The 20,895-nt window shown below is 36.9% G+C and overlaps 1 protein-coding gene across 24 annotated transcripts in view; it reads right to left on the reverse strand.

The window, feature by feature from the left end:
• DLGAP2 (DLG associated protein 2) overlaps positions 1–20,895 on the reverse strand; it is a 463,300-nt gene that overhangs the window by 217,819 nt on the left and 224,586 nt on the right. For all 24 annotated transcript variants that reach the window (XM_062626232.1, XM_062626252.1, XM_062626227.1 and 21 more), the window contains one exon: positions 19,915–19,947. In XM_062626232.1, coding sequence (XP_062482216.1) covers positions 19,915–19,947 — 33 coding nt within the window. The remainder of the gene's footprint in view (positions 1–19,914; positions 19,948–20,895) is intronic.

The following is a 20,895-nucleotide window of genomic DNA, read 5'->3' on the forward strand; positions in this document are numbered from 1 at the left end:
TTGAAGGAGAAATTTTAGGTTGCTTGTAATTGAAGACGGAGGTTGTTCCAGGCACAGAAAGAAAGCAGTGTGAAAATACTGCAGAAATTAAAGGTTCTGCAAGGCGGGCAGTCAGTAATGTGCCCAGAGTTCTGGATGGGTGCATTTTAATTAAATCAAAGTAAACAAGTCACAGCAGGGCCAAGTGTGAGCCAAGCTGTAGGCAGGCTTGACATACAAGGTTTGAAGGTGAGTCTGAAGAATCCTGAAGTTGCTGAGGAATGAGAAAAGATGACAACAAAAAGAGAAGAGCTGGGGGAGAAAGAAGGACAATAACTGTATCTGTAAGATGATGAATAGCCTACAGCAGTGAGAGATGAAAGGTGCAGAGGGTGGAGGAGAGTCACCATTACTTGCAGTATGCGGCAGAGATATATAACCCACTAGGACTTACTAGGAATGGGGCTCAGGGTTTACATGTTCTTCCAGTCCTTATCTTTACCAGACATCTAGAGCAAAATACCCTTTTGAATTATATTTTTAAGGTTAATTTATAGGTCACCATATTTTGCATTTTAAAGCAATTTGGTCCACTCATTTTTTAATTCTGTCACTGGTAAGTTGTGCTGCAGCTGAGTAAACAACTTTAATTTTTGGAAACAAGTCTAGGATTAAATTTATGAACATCTATAAAGATTAATAACAAAAAACAAGTTCCTCAGAATTCCTCCCAGGAATCCTCCAGACTATGGAGTTTATTAAAAAAATTTAAAAAGAGCTTGTAGCTCTTTCATGAGAGGCAGCTCATTCTTCAGGAACTGCTTTAAGTGACTAAAGGGACGAGGAGGACAAGATGATGGATTGGTGTACAAAACAGAGTATGCAAAAGGCAAAACATATCAAAAATCTTCATCCATAACTAACACGACAGAAGTCATCATCCTGAGCTGCTCCCCTTGCAGAACACGTTTTCCTGATGCTTTCCTGGGAATGACCAGAAAAATAAATAAAAACCTAAGGTAATAACAAATAGCACGTGTGAGCAAGTGGTAGGAAAACTGGTCAAAATATTTTTCCTCAGCTATTTCACCATCATTTTGCAGGAAAAGGTAAATATTAGTACAACTCGAATGTTCAAGTGATGTAATAGTTATAGCTGTGATGTGTTTTGTGTCTAAAATGAGAATATAAGTTTTTAGACTAAAACCATTTAAAACTAAGGCCACTTACACATACAGTACACTGAGTCACACTGAAAGTTATGGACACAGCTGTAGGCACAAAAGAATTTGATGTATATATGGAAAACAGTATCAAATGCTAGAATATTTCCAGAATGCCAGTTTTCATGCCAAAAAAAATACAATTGATTGTAAAATGCTTTTAGAATGTACAGTTAAAATAGAAGAGTTTTGCAGGTCATTCACCGTTCATCCTTCCCACCACAGAAGTCTTACATTAAATAGTAAATGAATTAAATTAAACATATTAAACTCAAAATTGATTACAGTGATAAAAGTACTCATTTCAGATACATACATGCTTTTGTGTGAATGCCTCTTGCAAGAAAAAGAGACTTTGACTGTTTTTGTAACAGCAAAGACACCTGAAAGGAGGCTTTGTTCAATAGCAAACTAAACTTCATTCTCTGTGTTTACAGAGGATGCATTAACTTTTGGAGGTATCATGGGATATCTGTATATAGAAAATGCACTAGTTTGATAACATAGATGTAAGCATCCTGACTGTCAGTTAATAACAGCAGCAATGTTCTCATGGAAAGAGGCTTTTAAAATAGAGGTTTGCATACAGAAACTATTTCATAAACAGGTCCCACTTCAGATACCTTGGGTTTTTAACATTTTAAGATGTTTATTTTTGGCAGTTTGACTACTCAAATACAGCACAGAAGAGATGCATACATGTACCCTCGCAATTCCCAATAGATAGCCCCAAATCCCCAGTTTTATCATCCCATTTCACTTAGCTTCACTCTAGTAGTCAGTTTTACATTCTTGACAATTAAGGCTGAATTAACTATGAGCCAAGCCAATACTTTTCAACAGGAATTCAATGGTAGGTGGGGCAGGCCTATTGATCTATGAAATAAATAACATTTCTTTTTTCACAGCTGTCAAACAAAAATACCTAATTCAACAAAAAATGCCAACACAGGCTTCAGCCGATTATTATTGAAATGTAATGAAATATTTAAACTTAACTGCTTAAGGCAAATCATGTGCTCAATTGCACAGCTGAGCAGACACCTAAGCAAATAATGTATTAACCTTTCTTAGGTTGCTGGTTGACACTAACCAGCAATTTCACAGTTGAATTTTTGTATTTGAAATTGCACATGCTGCTCTTGGTTCAAGACCTGACAACCATGCATTTCAGAATGTCTCCTGAGAGCCTGCAGAAGATGGCTGTCATTCTCCTCATAGCTCAGTAGGTCAACAGCAGAATGCATAAGTGTCTTGTGATAATCATCCTTTGACTAACTTAGAAGCCCAGCTTCTATGTGGTCTTGCACCAGCAGTATTTTTGGTGCTCCCATGGTGCTTCCTTCCTCTATCCTGCTTTGGTTTGGGGTTTGGTTTTGGTTTTTTTTTTTTTCCAGTTCTGGATATTCTCCTAGAATAGATTATTTCACCTTCTAGAAAAGGTGTTGATAGGTAGTTTGCTCGTCCTCAGCTACTGAAATATTTATCCTGGGGTTATATGCATTCCGGACACAGCATGGCAACTGCAATTCTGCAAGTGAGGGTTTTTAATTCTCCACATCATTACTGTGCTTTGGGAACAGCCAAATCTCTGACACGCCTGTATCCTGTAACTGTTGAAGCTACTGAAACGCTCCAGTCTCACCAGAGCTTTAATAGGGATTGCACAGTTGATCAAACAATTGCCAGTCTGTTGCTGATCTTCTGAGAGCTGTGGCAGTTTTCATTCATCATCACATACCCAAGTAATTGTGACTCCAGGGCAATTCTGTCAAGCATCATACTTTCTAACGTATGACACTTGTGGTGGTATTATGAGTGCAGTTCATGGGCATTTAGGGGGAAGAGGCAGTGGAAGCAGAGAATGATATGAAGGAGTTTTAAAAATATTTACTACTTTTCTCTACTAAAATTTGGAACTATATATTGGTCTGAAATTATTACTCTTGTTGCAAGTTTCTTCTCTGTCCACCCATTGAGCTACCTTATCCTTTAAGTGTACAGACCTGGAAAAAAAATAGTAAACAAAACAATCACAAGTCCTAATACTCGGTTGTGTGATTTAGATTTTTATGAAGTCTACTTGGAAGAAATAAGACAAACAGGAAAACTGAGAGGGAAGAGAGGAAAATAATTTTTAGATCAGTTTAGCCAGGCTTCTCTTGTGCATCAGTTTGAGAAAAGAGACAAATGATGGAATGAATTTGGATATCAAGCTTACTTAAGAAACTAGTATGTCCGTTCAGAATTATGTTTAATTTCTGCTATATGCTTAATTAAAGAAATAATGTTTCTTTACATTAGCACCTTTTTTTTCTCATTACAAAAAAGAAAAAAACAACCAAAAACAAAACTGAAAACCAACCCACTCAGTGAAGCTTTGATCTGCACTCAGACAGCAGCCCTTGAGCTCACCTTTGTTACTTGATGTAAACATACAGATGTGTTTTGAGGATCGAGGCTGTTTCACTACTAAGTGCGTAGAATGGCAAGAGACACAAATTGACTTAAGGGTAAACAAAACATGTCAAAGAACAGAGTACTGTCTTTTTGTTTCTCACATACACTGAAAGCACAAAAATCACATTAAGTGGCCAGACTTGGATTAGTCAGCCATTGTGGGAAGCCACTTGCTTTATGCCCAGTTTGAAATTAACCCTTGGGAGCTGATGAAGGTTGTACAGATCGAGGCTGGTGCGGCAGTTGTCCAAAAACCAGCAGCCTTATTGCTTTAGCCAGGTCTGTATACTCAAGCACCTCAGTGTGCACAGTAGATTCAGTGTCACACTCTAAAGGAAGCTGCCTGTCAAAGAGAATCCATACCAGACAGACTGATATCAGCATCATAAACTCCATTCAGAAAACTGGCAACTAGCACAATAAGCTTCTCCTTTTATTGTTCAAAATAATATTCAGCAAAATTGCCTTTGTAAATAGTGAGACTTTACACCTAGTAATCCAGTGTGCAGTCTCTCCGAAACGTGATGTTTCTGCAAATGTCTCTTAAACATGTTGAGATGCATACAAGGAGGCCATGCTTTAGATCTTATTATCCACATTAACTTATCTTAAACTGAAAAGAAGTAAATCATAGGAACTATTAAAGAGATTGAAATTATGAAAATGGAATAATTCACTGAACAGAGCTGTTGTCTCCATGCACTTCTTCTTTTCATTTTTATTCCTTATAAACAGAACCATAAGAGTTTTGAATTTTGCTTCCATTTCTGGTTTACATGTTTATCTATTTCTCTCGTACCATTATGAATAAACAACCAATTACTGTCTCAAAGAGAATTATTGGAGAGGCCACTGGAGACCTGTTCTGCGTTAGCCTATAAACCAGACCAGGGCATTTATCTGTAAAATGGACTAAGCTTTAGTCTCCCTCTTCTGAACTAAGTGGAATAGGGACTGAAGGGTCTCTCACATCTTCTAAAGGCAAGCTTGTCAATCAGCTACTGAGTATATTTATTTTACAAAACATTAGTGAGCACATTGTCACCTGAATCCCTACATTTGTATCAGTTTTCTTCTCAATGAGTCTGACCTTTTCTTTGAAAATTAACCTCAAATTAGAATTTCAGGTCACCTCTTTAAAATTAGTCTTAATTATAGTCACTTCTCCTGAGGAGAGATGCTCTATCAATGTTACCCATCAAAAATTACAGTCAGAAAGAAGCTTGCCAAAAGTTCAGTGCTGCAAGGAAGCTTATCACCGTATGAGCAATGACTTCTTCAATAAATTATGCAGCATTTATTAATCAATGTATTACCTGTTCAAACAAGAAACAAAATCCTCCACCATGCATATATTAACAGTAGACAGAGTATGATGCATTATGCTGCAAGGAAACAGAAAGAAGAATGGTGTGGAGACGTAGGGCACTAAATTCAGGGTGAGACAGGAGAGATGTTTACCACAGGGTGAAAAATGATCTATAAGGAACATCAAAGATGTGAATATTTACAATGCATTTATCTCTTTCTAAGCCAATAAGAGAGGAAGATCCTGGCACTTCCTGGAATTGGCCTGCTGCGCTCCCACATTTTAGTATGAAAACAATTATCATTCATTCCTTCAAATTACATTGAAATGTTGCTTCTGCTAAATAGTGTCACCTCCACTCACAAATTTCTTTTTTGGATACATTTGAGCCAGGTTTAGATCATAAAGCTTATTGAGCAGGTCTCTCCCAACTTAACTAAAACATACTATATGTTATCTGAAATTTAGAATTTAGTAACCAAATAATCACTACAAAACGAGTATAAACATCCTGAGTGTAAGCATTAGGTGTTTAAAATTAGCTATATATGTAGGTTCCACCTCAGAACCTTTTATTACTGTAGTCATATTTCTGCCTACTGAATGGCATAACGTTGTGTGATGTGATCACAGATGATTTGCAATAGCTTAAAATATGACACATTATTTTTACTACATTAAAAAAATAAATAATTAGAAAATCCCCTTGTTAATAAACAACAAAAAATGCCCTTATTTGGGATTCTTATGTATCTTTCAGAAATAAACTGCAGCGTTTAATTGCACTGCTTACTACCACAGCTTTTAAACCTTAGAAATCATCCAAATTTTGTTTGTTGTTGTTTTTTTTTTTTTTAATTCTTAGTTAGAACCACTTAATTCTCTGGCAGAAGTTTTTTCTAGAAAAAATACCTTCTGACAAAAAAAAGATATACCGAAAGCCATATATACTGACTGTAAAATTTTCTTTTTCTAACTACAATAACATATTATTTAATATGATATATTATCCACTAATGGATCTGTAGAAGTGTCCCAAAATACAATATGGAACATTCCTATCTCTTTTTAATTATAAGTACTGTATTTACATCTCTAGAGTTTGGGTTTTTTTAAAGATTCAACTGAAAATATAATTCATCACATGTTAATGGGTAATCTCATTTTTAGTTGTAAGGATATCTTACGTTTGCTACAGAATGCTAGTTATTTAGACCCAATATGAAGTGTACTTTGATCGGAAGACTTTGCAATCAGCCAGCAGGAGCAGTATCCAACTACACAGTCAGCTAGGACTGTAATTTTTTTCTGTTTCAGTCAATGTTCCACTTCGGATCCTCCTCCAACTCTTTTGCCTGTTCTCTCCATCATTCTTTGAGGCAGTAACAAATAGCCTGTTTCTTTCCTGTGTGAGCTGGAATGATTGATTCATCAATGTCTAGTTAAAACTTATTGCAAAGTAAGCCAGATCTTGCACAAGTCTTTATATGTCTTCATATTCAGAGGCTGATCTTTCTAAAAGATAATATTATGAATAGAGCACAGCTACAGGAACAAAGTTTTTGGCTTCACCTGTCTTGTAGAAGAATCCTACTGCAAAATTTCTTTAGCCTTTCCATTTCAAACAAGTTAATAATTTCAGTTTGGGGTGCCTAGTCATTCAGACACATCAAATCTGGAGCTTGCTAGCATGAAGAAATCATGGCAGAAAGGTAATACAGAGTTTAGAAGAGAACATTTTCCACAGACATTAAAATGCTAAAATGGCAGCAGATTTACTGCAGGTGATAAACCCACCAACATCTGGGGGCTGTGAGGCTGGGAAAAACTGCATCAATGGAACAGAGCAAGAATTCCAATGATGGAGTTTGTTTGTCTTCTGTTACATTCTCTATTACCTTCACAGTTGATCTTTTCTCCTAGATGCTGCTGTTGTATTTGGTTTCCCCAGTAAGATAAATGGGTGTGTTTAATCTCCTCCCATGATCTCTCTGCTACCACCTCACAGGATAAGAACTTGGAGCTCAGATATGTTGTTTGGGGGGATCAGGAAAAAGTTTGTCTCGCCTTGGGTTGTGGGTAATCTGACTTCACCTTTTCAAGGTTAAAGACGTTGAATGCTAATAGACAAATAAGATCTACGAAGATTCTGCATATAAATCACACTTACCTTATTGTGACGTAACTCATGATCCAGAACAAGAAAAGCAGCTTACACTGTGTCATAAAAATAAAACACAGATAGACATCTCCACTCATTCCTTGCTGCTTTTGACCATCCTTTGATGGTAGTGCAGAAGTTCTTTATGGTTTCACAATTCTGCTCTTGTGCAATTCCCACCATCTAAAACCCAAACTTCCATTCCACAACTCTGGTTTCTCCTTTGTTATGTGGAATTCAATCCCTTTGCTACCTGAAGTCCTCCATCAGTCAGTGAATCTGTTGCTTGCTTACCAAAAGTGGAATTCCGACTCCTGAAAAAGCTGAGTTTGCCCTTAGAAATATCTCTCCGTCTGTGTGTGCAACAACTAAATTTATGGTAGTTGAAGTTTAACCCCATACATTGTTAGCCTTGTGTCTAAAGTAAGCATTTCTTCCTTTACCTTTTTTAGGTTTTAGATCAATTAGAAGACATTCAGTAATATAAAGTATAAACAAGCCCCATACCTAAACCAGAGGGCACTCAGAACCTAGTTTTACAGTCAGAGACCTCTGATATCAAGCAGAATTCCTAAATTACTGGTGCCTCCAAAGTTCATAGCATGTTCTTTTCTATAAGCATTTTTACAATGTGAAATAAATCATTCAAAGAAACCCTCTCCCAAGCTGGGTTTAAGCAGCTGGCCAGCTAGAGAAAATAATACACACGTAAACCTTACGGTATCAAGAATCAGAAAGGCCAGAATATGGCACATGGACTTTTCTTGACCTTAAAGTGTCTAGCATACTAGCATAGACTAAAAAAGTAGAATATTTTGGCTTAGCTTCCGTAATATCCTCCAGCTCCCCATGCTGTTTCTGGAATACAAGGCAAATATTGAAATGATTAAACAACCACTTTATGAGATACGCTACTATGGCCAGAAAAGCAAAAATTACTATGTCTAGCAGGAACAATATTTTTAAAGTAACTTATACACAGTAAATACAAAGGAAAACAAGTGCAAAAAGAAAACACCCACATGTTCTTTATCAGTAAAGGAATTCATTTTCCGATATATCAATATGATGAACTGAAGATTACTGAGGCAAAAATAAAATCTCCATGGTGCCGTTCATGACATTAGCTTAGAGGCTTATTTCAGTTCATGAAACCGATAACTTACAATAATTTACATCAGGAATATGGTTTTGCATTCCCTTGCTAAAGCACAAAGACTGTTGAGATGGAATCTCGACACTGTTAGCTGAGAAACAGTTTAAGAAGTTTCTTTTCAGAATGGAGTCTGATTTGCAAACACAAACATTCAGTTCTTAAAAAGGACACTGTCATGATACACTTGACAAACAGAAAATGTAATGGTATCATGAGAATTTAACAAAAAATAAAACCCTGAGAAGTTACTGTCTCCACACATGCTGAAAGAAGGATTATTTCCATGTTGTAATAATTAGTCCATCTCATAAAAAAGGTTGATAATGGACATTAGTGAAACTGAGTTCAACAGTTTCTAATTAAAAACTGAGTCCATTCTAAACTGAAAAATACACCTCTTTTTCATCCACATTAAACCATGTCTGAAGTCCTATATATGATAGAATAAATTGTCCCTTTATCTTTGTAAGGGTTACATTAAGTAAAACAAAGTCTGAACCATGACCTTCATGCATCATTAATGTAACTACTTATTCCTTTTATTAAGCACGCTGAGGCACACAGTGGTAGTTGATTTGAACCACTGAGAAAAATTAGCTGTAGGTAGAGAACCCACTGACTCACTGAGTTTCAGTTATATTGTATGGGGTTAAAACCTGTAAATCTATCACTGGATTAGTAACTGCACAGTGGAGGACATGCCTCTAGATGCAGTTGGAAATCAGGTTTACAAGTCACTGGAACAATACCACACCGAGACTTTTCAGAAATATTTTTCAGAGACAAGCACTGTTGCTTAACATTCAGCTGCACAAACTAATTGCTATTAACAGAATTGCTGCCATCATATTTTTAATTTTCATGGACAATCAGCAGATATGAAAAAGTATTTCTAACCACATAATCAAAGTTATTTTTTTGTCACATATTATCACAGACAAATGTTGGCTTTAATATTTTAGAAGGTGTGTGCTGATGCCAGTGACTAAAATTGCAAAGAAAGCTGCTGGAAAATAATCAGCAGGTACAGAAGTCTGAATAATTCTTCTTGAAGTTCTTTGCTGTGAAAGTCCTTGCTCTTTTTCTACATAATATTTCCACTAATACCAGTTGTAGCTCTGCATAAGAGCTCAGGATTTTCGTACATTGTTGAGGTGAATGTTGCTAGAAGTTATCTAAGATTTATGCAAATGTACATTCTAGGAGAAGTCAGTATTCCTTCTGCATGGAAATCTCTTCTAAATTAATGCAGTTTTTGGCTTCAGAAAAGGCTTCATTTTCCTAGTACACTGTTTCTTCACCTTTCCAGATTGATGATCCAGAATCAAAGTAAAAATCATTCATTATCTGCTCAGTCAGAACAGAATGTGTACATGTGTGAAATAATAATCATATAATTTATTTGTGCATAGGGTTTCAAAAGATGAATTGCAAATATTTGATCTTGAAGGTCAGTGTGTGGTGATAAGAAGGGAATTTTTTCTTTGTTTTCTGTTAGAGCTGTGCTGCTCGAACCTTACAACCATTGATTTTTATTTTAAGACTTTCCCCCCACCTGCAAAAATTAAACACTGATTGAGAAACAGTAACTTAGTCTTGCACACAGAAGATCCCATGATATTATGAAGCACTGCATCTCATTCATGTTTGACTTTTACAGCCAACAATCTGCAGAGGCAGGTGGACCACCTGGGCATGCCCTGAGCATGGGACTAAGGGAGAGATCCAGGGAATGATGTGGTGAAAGTCACACAAAGCTTGCAAGCTGTCCACCCCAAGCTATACACTGCAGAATTTAAAAGTGAACCATAAGATCTGCCACTTCAACTTTACTTGGTCAAATCATTATTAACTTAAATAAGGAATTAATGCTGAAATTTGGTCTCCCTTTAGAAAAAGTAATCTGTATGTTCTTTTGGCAGAAATCCACTATGTTTCTTATCCTACAAAGGCATGGAAGAATCTTTCTAAAATATAAAGTAAGATAGAAGCTGCAGGCAATATTCAGGAGACAATACTGTTCAACTTAAAGAGATCTGCTATGTATATGCACAAAAGAGTTTTACAGTTGAAAGAATACACAAATCCCAAGCATTGCAAAGCATGAAAATTAGAAGCTAAGGGAAACCACAGACAGTTTACTCTATAAAGTAAATGTTCTCATTTATGATACAAGTAAAATAACATCTTTAAGAGAAACATGCTACTGCAGAAATTAACATACAGCAAACAAATCTGGCACACATGAGCATACTAAAAACAGGACATTTCATGTAATACAAAAAAGTGCTAAACAGCAAAATAAGAAAAATGGAAAAAAAGAAATTTGTATGTATACATAATTTTATTCAAAGTTAAATTTAAAACATCAGCATCTTCTAGGCTGCACTGACCTTACTCACATTGGTCCCTACCCCAGCAAATGCTGAAGTCTGTAGCACTAAATAAAACATGCAATTTACTTCACTGTGGGTAGAGGAAATGTTACTGAGGCTGCATACAGTCTTAAGTGTGTGCTGACCATGACCTTCAAGGCCACCTCTCACCCTTGCCCCCTAAAATCAAATCAGCTTTTCATTTATTTATTCATATTGGAGCAAGAAAGATGAGATGGTCCCTGCGTTTGGTTTTGTTTGGGTTTTTTTTCAATCACAACAATGTAAAATCAATGTACAGATAATACCTTCAGCATCTGGGATTACATCCTATTGTTCAAATTAAATCAGGTTTTTGTTTGCTTGTTTTGTTCTATTTTTTATTTGCACTATCCAGGAGAGTGAATCAGTAGATAGAAAAAAAAGGACGAGAAAGTAGCTTTGAGTACAGCTGTTCCCCATACATATGAGGAATAGAAAGAGCTGAACACTGAATTTAGTTTAGCCTGAATATAAATCACAGTTTAAGGCATGGAAAACATTTCTGTAAAGAAAATAATTTATTTTTTTTAAATGCACCTGAGATCTTTTATTTTAGGACCTTTATCTTCAGTTACAGAAGAATCTCTGCAAAAGAAATCTACCAAAATGGAGATCACTATATCTCAAACTTAACTTACAGAGGCCCTAGTCCTTTAAGTATCCCGTTTCTGATTTAAATACAACTAAATAACATGGGTAACTTTATGCCCTGTTATAGGAACTTTATTCCTTGAATATAGACAAAAGTATTAATTTTACTAATGCCATGTATAACCTTGCAAAATATACAAAAGTAAAGTATATAATTTAGAAGAGTTCAAAATTAAATCTTTCACTATTTCAAATATATTTAGCCACTGAGGGCTTTCTCTGCAACTAAATCTTTCAGAGAAAGCAGCAGGAATACTATAGACAGCATTTGTTGTCTGTCCAAATGCAGGTAACATGAAAATATAGTAGCAACATGTTGTTCAATATTGTTTGAATCAAAGCATCCTGTAACTCTGCTAAAAATCACAATACACATCTCACCTCTTCATTTTGTATAAAACTTAGCACAGTTCAAGACTAATGCATCTGTGAGTATACTATAACTGGTTATCCTAAAGTAATTAATGAGTAAAATATGACAGATTAGCCTAGTGAGAAAGAGATTTGAAATATTTAATTTTGAACATTGTCTAAATTCTGAAGGTTATTTTATTTAAGCAAAATATCTTATGTAACTAACTTGCATATTTCCTTTTGTTCAAAGACTAAAGAAATAGTCAATTTTTACAGACTACACAGTAAAGAATGATAGCAACACATTCCTATGCAACTTGGAAAAGTTTACATGAAGAGGAAAAGTCAAATCACTTTACTTTGAGAGCAGCAGCTAAAATATTAGAGAAATTAAAGGTTGATCAGCAATTCTTGGAACAGAAGGAGGTTTCATACTACCAGTGATTTTACTAGAAACTATTTAACTGTTAACAAGGAAGTTCACACAGGCACCCAAACCTGAGCATTGCCCAAAACCAAGGTGCTGACATACAAACGTGTCAAAGCAGAAAGATCAAAGACCTTGACCCATCATTTACATAATTTTTTTCATACATTACTGAATAAAAGCAGCCTTATGTCAATCACTTCAGATTATTATTATTATTATTAATGTTGATAGCAGGAACAGTAATCTGTTTAACTGCTTCAGTGTTACAAATACAGAACAAGAAAATTTCCATTTTGAACAAACAACTGTGATATTTTTATAATTATCAGGAGAAGAAGCAATAATAAAATTCAGCAAAGTAGATTTCATTTAAAATCAGGAAAATGTGTTCTGAAATGGACTTTGCTTCCTTAGAAAACTTCAGATTTTATTGTAACTGTTGGTCTAGTAAATACACCATAAGTATAAAAAGACTACAGGACTCTTAAAAGTCATTGCTAACAGTGGTAAAACTGCCAGTTTTCTGTGTGGATTGCTAAGATTAGTGAAATGAAGATTAGCAAAATTCCCTAGAGTTATTAGTATGCCTGTAATAGTTTTCCACTAGATACCCAGGGAAATGTTCATATTCAAAGCCAGAACTACCCAGATGGAACATCATCAATATTAAGACATACTGCCAAGTTTAAGGTATTTTTCTGAACTACCTACCATTCGGATTCTTTATTTTAACCCCCTCCATCAACAATACAAAAAATAACAGACTTAATTTTCCCCAAACCTTAACTAGTATTAACCAGAGCACAGAAGAACCCAAAGCTGGTAGCTCCTGAGATAAAACATAGAATCATAGAATAGTTAGGGTTGGAAAGGACCTTAAAATCATCAAGTTCCAACCCCCCTGCCATGGGCAGGGACACCTCACACTAAACCATCTCACCCAAGGCTTCGTCCAACCTGGCCTTGAACACTGCCAGGGATGGAGCATTCACAACCTCCCTGGGCAACCCATTCCAGTGCCTTATCACCCTTACAGTAGAGAACTTCTTCCTTATATCCAATCTAAACTTCCCTTGTTTAAGTTTGAGCTCGTTTCCCCTTGTCCTGTCACTACAGTCCCTAATGAAGAGTCCCTCCCCAGCATCCCTATAGGCCCCCTTCAGATAGAAGGCTGCTATGAGGTCACCACGCAGCTTTCTCTTCTGCAGGCTGAGAAGCCCCACTCTAATATTGATACACCTGAAAAAGACTTTTTTTCCTCAAGGAAGGTAAGATTTTTTTGTTGGCACTGTCATTTATTTGTATTTCTTGTATTTGCCAAATTCTATTGAATATTTTATGTGTCTTGCAAGCAAATGCAAACAATTCAACAGTACTATGTGTTTTGATTGCAAAAGTGTGCTACTAAAAAAAACCCCAAAATCAATTAAATCCATCCTCAACTTTTATTCAGATTAAAACTCCTATTTTTTTATAAATTTCTGCATAAGTAAATGAGTGACATCCTCTTGCATTACTGTAACTTGGCTAAAAATTTACATAAACTAATTTCTTAGAGAAAGTAAAAATTATGTTGGCATCTTAGTTTGAAAATGTAAATCAATAGTAAAAACCAAGCTTCTGACACTTGGATTTATTGAGAGATAATATATGATTATCAGAGGATTCTCAAACTTCTGAACGAGTTTAAGAAAATAAAAAACCAACAGTGTTCACTTTGAGTTACATTAATAAATATGTCTCATCTAAACTTTCCTTTTACACGGAACTTTTATTTTACTAATTAACAGAAAGTCACTGTTCTGAGGTTGCCATCACAATCTTTAAGCCAACAAATCTACCACCAACCTAGGCAAACTTAATTCACAGAACCACAGAACAGTTTGAGTTGGAAGAGATCTTAAAGATCATCTAGTTCCAACCCCCCAGTGATGGGCAGGGACACCTTCCACTAGACCAGGTTGCTCAAAGCCCTGTCCAACCTGGTCGTGAACTCTGCCAAGGATGGGGCATCCAGAACTTCTCTGGGCAACCTGTGCCAATGCATCACCACACTCACAGGAAAGAACTTCTACCTAATAGCTAATCTAAATCTACCCACTATCAGCTTAAAGCCATCTCCCCTTGTCCTGTCACTACATGGCCTTCAAACTGTAGGTGCATACCACTTCCCAGAAGGGATCTGAGATACTGAAGAAGAATCCGATTACAACTGCACTTCACTCTATCCCAAATCTGTCATAACATTCTTGCTTTTCACTGAAACATCCAGTGTTAATTGAATTAGAGGTCAATCTCAGAAGTCACATTGTGGCAGCAAGTTCCACAACTGCACATGCTTTTCGCAGTTATACTTGCTTCAGTCTTCAGTGTTTACATTGTCTGGATATACTAAGAAACTGGAACACATGGTATCCATGTTCCCATGGAAAACGGGATGTTTCATTTACCATAGTACTAGAAAAATGCAGTAGAGTTATTTTGGTGGGTTGGTTGTTTGTTGTTTTTTTTTTTAAGTGGTACCTTCTCTAAATTACATAAGGTAAACCATGTCAATATTCATTCATGTGGGATTGTTCCTTATGTATCTTGTAAAGTTTACTATGCGCCTCTAGATTCCTAACTTCTTCTGTATATTCCTCTCTGGTAGTAGAGGTAAGCAAAAATTCAACTCAGTATTTCAGGCTAGAATAGTTCTAGCATGCACAAGTGGGGATGTACTGCATTGTACTCTCCACCTCATTCCTTACAAATATTCATATTTTGATTGTTTTCTTTAACTATCATCCTAACTAGACATCTTCACTGAACTGTTCCTAATGAAATATGAGTCTTTTTTCTATGACGTTAAAGTGAATATAGATCCCAGAAAAGTAGAGAGTACTGTTAGTCATAGCCTTTGCGCATATTGGTATCTTTCAAAATGCATGGTGGGCCAGACTTGATTACTAAATGCTGTGGAATTAAAAGGACATTTGCCACTTAATATCTCCAGTAGAATGAATGCTACAGTCTGTGTTTAGATTACAGGACCAAGAAGTACCAGATAACAAAGTGAACTGTACATAGGACTGCCTGCTACTTACTCAAGAGTCTTTGCATAATTGCTCAGTGTATTCTACCACTGCCATAATGCATTAGGGGCTTCTACACAGAGAATCTTATTTACATCATGGAATACTTCTAAATAAATTGGAAATTGCTATCAGCATCACAGTAACAGGAGAGAAAGCTTTAATAACTGCAAGAACATCAACCTGGGTTTTCTCTCCCATGGACGTGCAAACAAATTTCCACAGTTTTTTATCTCAGCTACTAAAATCACAAGTCCTGAACATTGACCCTATGTTGTGGTTTAAATCCTAGCCAGACAGCTTGTTCACTCACTCCCAGTGAGTGGTGCCGGGTTGGAAACAATCGAGGCACCCCCCTCACCCCCCACTCCCGGAGGAACAGGGAGGAGGATCGAAAGAGTGCAACTCCCACGGGTTGAGACAAGAACAGTCCAGCAACAAATCACCACCGCTACCACCAACGACAACAATGATAAGAGAAAATAACAAGGGAAGAGAATACAACACCTCATTTAAGTGTTTTACTAATTCTTCTGGATTTTGCAGTTGTTCAGTGGTGAAATTCCAAAGTACTGGAGGGGCCCACTGACCTAGGTACTTGCCCATACTATCCCACACACCCTGCCACTCGTGACAGTCCAGCCTCAGGGAAAATCTCTTGGTCCTCCTGTATCGTTGCTTGACCCCAGACAAGACCCAAACCTGACTCTGCTTAACTCTTGAAATCAGTCGAGGGCAAAACACACTCTGTATGTGTGTTAGCATGGTGATTCCCATCATGATCAGCAAACAAGTCTCAACAGCATTAAAAGGCCATTCAAAAACTTCAAAACTCTCAAATGATGCTATAAATGGCCTTGGGGGGAGGACTGGGAGGGTAAAAGGATGTCTCCTTCACAGGTTGACCACCCGAGAAGGAGAAAAAAGATGTGTAATTGCTAAGCACTTCTATTATATACCTCCCAAAGTATAAAGGTGGTGACCACACTGGGAACATAAGCCAGATCAGTTTCATGATCGATGATTCTATTGTATTACAAGTCATTACCATAAAGTACAATGAGACAAAAACCTTAGCCCAAGCCCCACACTTAAAAAACACTAATACAGTAAATACCGGATGGAAGTAAGGCACAATATATTGAAACTGTGAGATCAAGAGGAACAACCTTGAGAGCCAATAAATCAGCATTGTGAGCACTCTGAGCATTCAGAGTGGCTATTAATTTGGACAGATCTGTCGTTATCTCAACCCTTTGTGCCCCACATTGGGTGACAAAAAGGAACTGTCGTGGTTTAAACCCAGTCAGGCAACTCATTCACCCACTCCCCCTGCCTGCTTGCCCTTCCCCTACTCCCGGAGGGACAGAGAGGAGAATCGAAAAGAATGCAACTCCCACGGGGTGACATAAGAACAGTTTAGTAACTAACGTATAACACAAATCACTGCTGCTACCACCAATAATAATAATGATAAGAGAAATAACAAGGGAAGAGAATACAACACCTCAGCACCAGCCGACTGATAACTCGCCCCCCCAGCCTGACCAAGCACCGACCGATACCTCCTCCAGCCCTGCAGCCCACCAGCCCTTCCAGCTAACTCCCAGTTACCTCCTGGGCATGACGTGCTGTGGTATGGAATACCTCTTTGGTCAGTTTGGGTCAGGTGTCCTGTCTCTGCTTCCTCCCAGCTTCCCCTCCTCCCTGGCTGAGCATGAGGCTCACAAAGTCCTTGGCCAGACCAAAACATCAGTCTGAAAGTCAAAACACAGCACTGCACCAGCTACCAAGAAGGAGAAAAATGACTGCTACTGCTGAACCCAGGACACCCTATCAACAGAGAGTCAGATGAAAGGCCAGCGTTCCCAGTGTTTTGTCTCCCTTAACTGCCACTAGCAGATGGTGCTAAAGGACTACCTGAAACAAGTTGTATCTTCATCCTTATTTTCTTCTGTTGAAACACGCAACAGATTGAAATGCTGGACAGAGTCAGACATTGTATCAATTCTTCTCAGACTTCACTAGAAACATCCCGCTTCAGTGGTATTCCTTTTTAATACCGTGCCTTCCAGATCTGTGTGTTCAGATAAAGTTTGTGCTATCAAAGAATGTGTAGAGGTGTCTATTTTTTCAAATGTTGAGAAGTACTGATATTGTGCAGGACTGCCCGATCATCTTTAAGAAGGAAAGAAACTGAATAATCGTAAAACAGAGAGGCAAAATCCATGAATAGAAACAGTAACTCAATACTGGAGTTGTGAAGGATATTAAAAAAGACTGGACGAAAAGCTTCCATTTGCACAGGCTTTGAGAAGGCAGAGTGGTATACTGAAATCTTAGCTGCCATCAAACTTACTTGTTCACTGCTTTGGTAATACAGAAAATTACATTTGTTAGGATGGTCCTTTCAAAAACTTCTGTGAAGCAATACCAAGGGTTAGAAAGAACAGAAACTTCTGTTTGAGAATTAATAGGCATAACTGTTCCTGAAAGTTCTCATGGCTACATCAGTCTAACAGAGTACGCTGGCTGCCACAATGACTGAGCTAGATGTGTTTATAACATGCCATCCTCACTTAAAATCTAACCAGGGAAAAAAAAAAAAAAGGTAAACCAACCCAACAGTGTTTACCATACCAACATAATGTGTCAACTGCAAATCCCTTCTGCAAAGGCCACTGTTGTTGCTTGTCTGAAAATACGCCGTTGCTGCTCTTGCATTTCCAGAAGACGGAGCGGCTCAAAGCATCTACACTAATGGGATTTATCAGAACACCAGCTCTGCCTCCTACAGCTTTAGTTTCCTCCCAGTATCAAATAGGCCTCTTGGTCTTCAAACATCTCTGACTGACAAGAATGGTAGCTGATGTGCTTGTCAATAACTCAGAGCAAACCCATAAACCCATGATTTTTGAAACAGAGCACAAGCCTTTGCAGCTCATACAAAAGGCAGATTCTTAGAGACCTCAGTGTTTCCCAACTCATTCCCTTTAGATGGGCTGCAAAGGAGGACACAACACACAATCATCTACAAATTCTACAGGTGAAATGAAATGCTGAAACATAAAATCTGTATTGTGACACAGATCCCTCCCATATCTGTTATTTTTTTGCTCTATATTACACATACGCAATTTGTCCCATAGCTTTGCAACAACATGTATTAGACAAATGCATTTGCTTCCTGAAGTGCAGCACAAACTGCTTGTTTTGAAAGGGGAGTGATGGTTAGAGAAAGGACAAACCATCACAAGAACAGTGAAGACTGCAGTTGACCAATTTCACAACCAGAATTTGTGGCTTGCAATACACTTCCATCCTGCCACCTTTCTTGCAGAAGGTAGATGTTCAGAAACTCACCATTAGCTGCCTGTGGGGTTTTTTTTCAATAAATGGCACAAACAGCTTCAGAGGAACCCAGAAAGGGTGAGATATGAAGCCTTTATCTTTCTCCCAAGTGAGGGAGGTTTCTCCAGATCTTCTATTCCATGTACAAGTCTATGCTTACTACTTGGAATTAATATAGGAGGCCTACACCATGGCACATCTGCCCTACAAGTTGGCAATTCATCTTGATACACTAACATATATTAACGTACATAGTAAACTTTGAATTCTACTTTTTTTTTTATCTGAAAAGGAGTAAAAATGGAACCCAGAGGCAAATGGTATCTACCATTAACTGATAATCTTAAAATTTGCCTCAGATACCAAAAATGCAAAGCACAAGCCACAGAATATCTCAGACTTCTGAAACCTCCAGAGAAAAGTCAGAAATTCCAAATTTTTTCTTTTATTTTCAGAAACTATTCAAGATAATAAAACTGAATTACTTTGGGAACACCCTAGATTATTATTATTGTTATCATTATTATTGTTGATGTTATTGTTGTTATCATGTTTTTTTTTATTTTTATTTTATTAATATACTTTGCTCCAGCATTTGCATTTGCATTTGCTGTTTTGGACTATGTTTCTTAGAAAGACTCTATATGACTGATTTGAAACTAAGGACAGCTTTTTGACATTTTCCTTCTAAGAGCACCAAGGTTAATAAATAAATAAATTAAAGAGATTTTCTTCAGTAATGGCCTACTTTAAAAGTCATGTTCATTTAGGTAAATTGTGGGTCTCATCTTGGCATTTAATTAGTCACCTGGAAATAATACAAACAAAATAAAACACCAAACACCTTCACGTGGGCATGTATTTGCACTGAAAAACAGTTATTGCTTAATCATCTTTATTTCAGAAGTAATATTTATTCACTTCATCTACTAAAAAGTGTTAGCCTCTCATAGTTATCTGTAAATGTACTATCAATTATGAAAACATGTTCTCATTTCTCTATGTCCAGTCTCTTTGTTTTCCATCTTCAAAGTGATGTCCGTAAATGTCTCTTCACACTGTCTCTGACCCCAAATTAGTTTGACAAACACACAAAAGCGTATGAAGTAAATATTTCAATTTTTGCTCTAATGGAGTATTTGTCCTTTAAGATATTTCCTGCCTGGAGCATGTACTGTGCTTTACTCAGCTTAATTCAATTCATTTTTGATATTTAACATAGGGAAGAATGTCTTTCACTGGTTCTCATCATTCAGATACTTTTTCCAGGCTATTGTACGTGTGTGTCATTTGAGTCAAGTGTTCACCTCTAGCTCATCTGAAAAATATTATTAGAAAAACATGCTCACCTTCAGGCTCCCCACAGAGTGTACACTGTGACTCTGCAAAGAAAAAAGAGATAAATTATAATTTCTTGATTTTAAAATCTGGCATAATTGCATACAAATATAACAAAACTTATAGAACTCAAAGCATGAAAAGTGCAATTGTATTTTCAGTACCCATTTTTAAACAGCTGCAAAACAACTTTCAAAAAAGAATTTTTGTAGGAAGAATTTTAAAACAGAACTATATAAATGTTTAGCTACATTTATGTAACTGGCACCTTCACAGACTCCAGTTGAATGTATTCACGTAGCAGGACTTTCTTCTTCTACATGACTTTTTTTTTGTATTTATAGATGTACAATACTGCAATGACAACAGCCACTCAAATAAAAAGTCTAAGTCTGCTAATATTCTATTATTAGAGGTAGCAAACCATAAGAGACAGAGTTGTTGTATTTCTTTCTCATAAAAGACTTCCAAGCCCTCCCAGGCAAAAGAAGACAAACAGTCAATGTAAATGTGCAGTTATGCTCTGCAAAATATTCAAGTATAGAAGTGAAGGAAATAAAACTCCATCATAACAAACAACAGTCTCTAAATATACAATTACTGTTCTATTCACACGCCACCACTGGGAAGTTGGCTGTCATGAAATTTATTTTGCATAACGTACACATTTATACACACATGGAGGAGAAGCTTTAAAGTATCCCTCGAGATTGAGCTACTTTCAGGTGTTAGCATCAATCTGTAATACAAAGTTTCTGTTTAGAATCTAAATACCAGAATCAATTGAAATCACAGGGAACGTAATCAAGTTGGCAGATAATTCTGATGTACTGGGAAAAGTCCTACTACAGCAAGACAGCACAGTATATTTTAAATCACAACTCTCAAATCTCCCTTTTAACACACAACTGAAAAAGATTACATCTCTAACAGCAACGGGTATGCTGAAGCAAATATATATCTGCATGTGAAAGCATGCGCACAAACATACA

This window comes from Pezoporus occidentalis, unplaced genomic scaffold (assembly GCF_034315485.1).
Source record: "Pezoporus occidentalis ecotype Australia unplaced genomic scaffold, CSIRO_AGI_Poc_V1 ctg29, whole genome shotgun sequence".
In the NCBI taxonomy this organism is placed as follows: domain Eukaryota; kingdom Metazoa; phylum Chordata; class Aves; order Psittaciformes; family Psittacidae; genus Pezoporus; species Pezoporus occidentalis.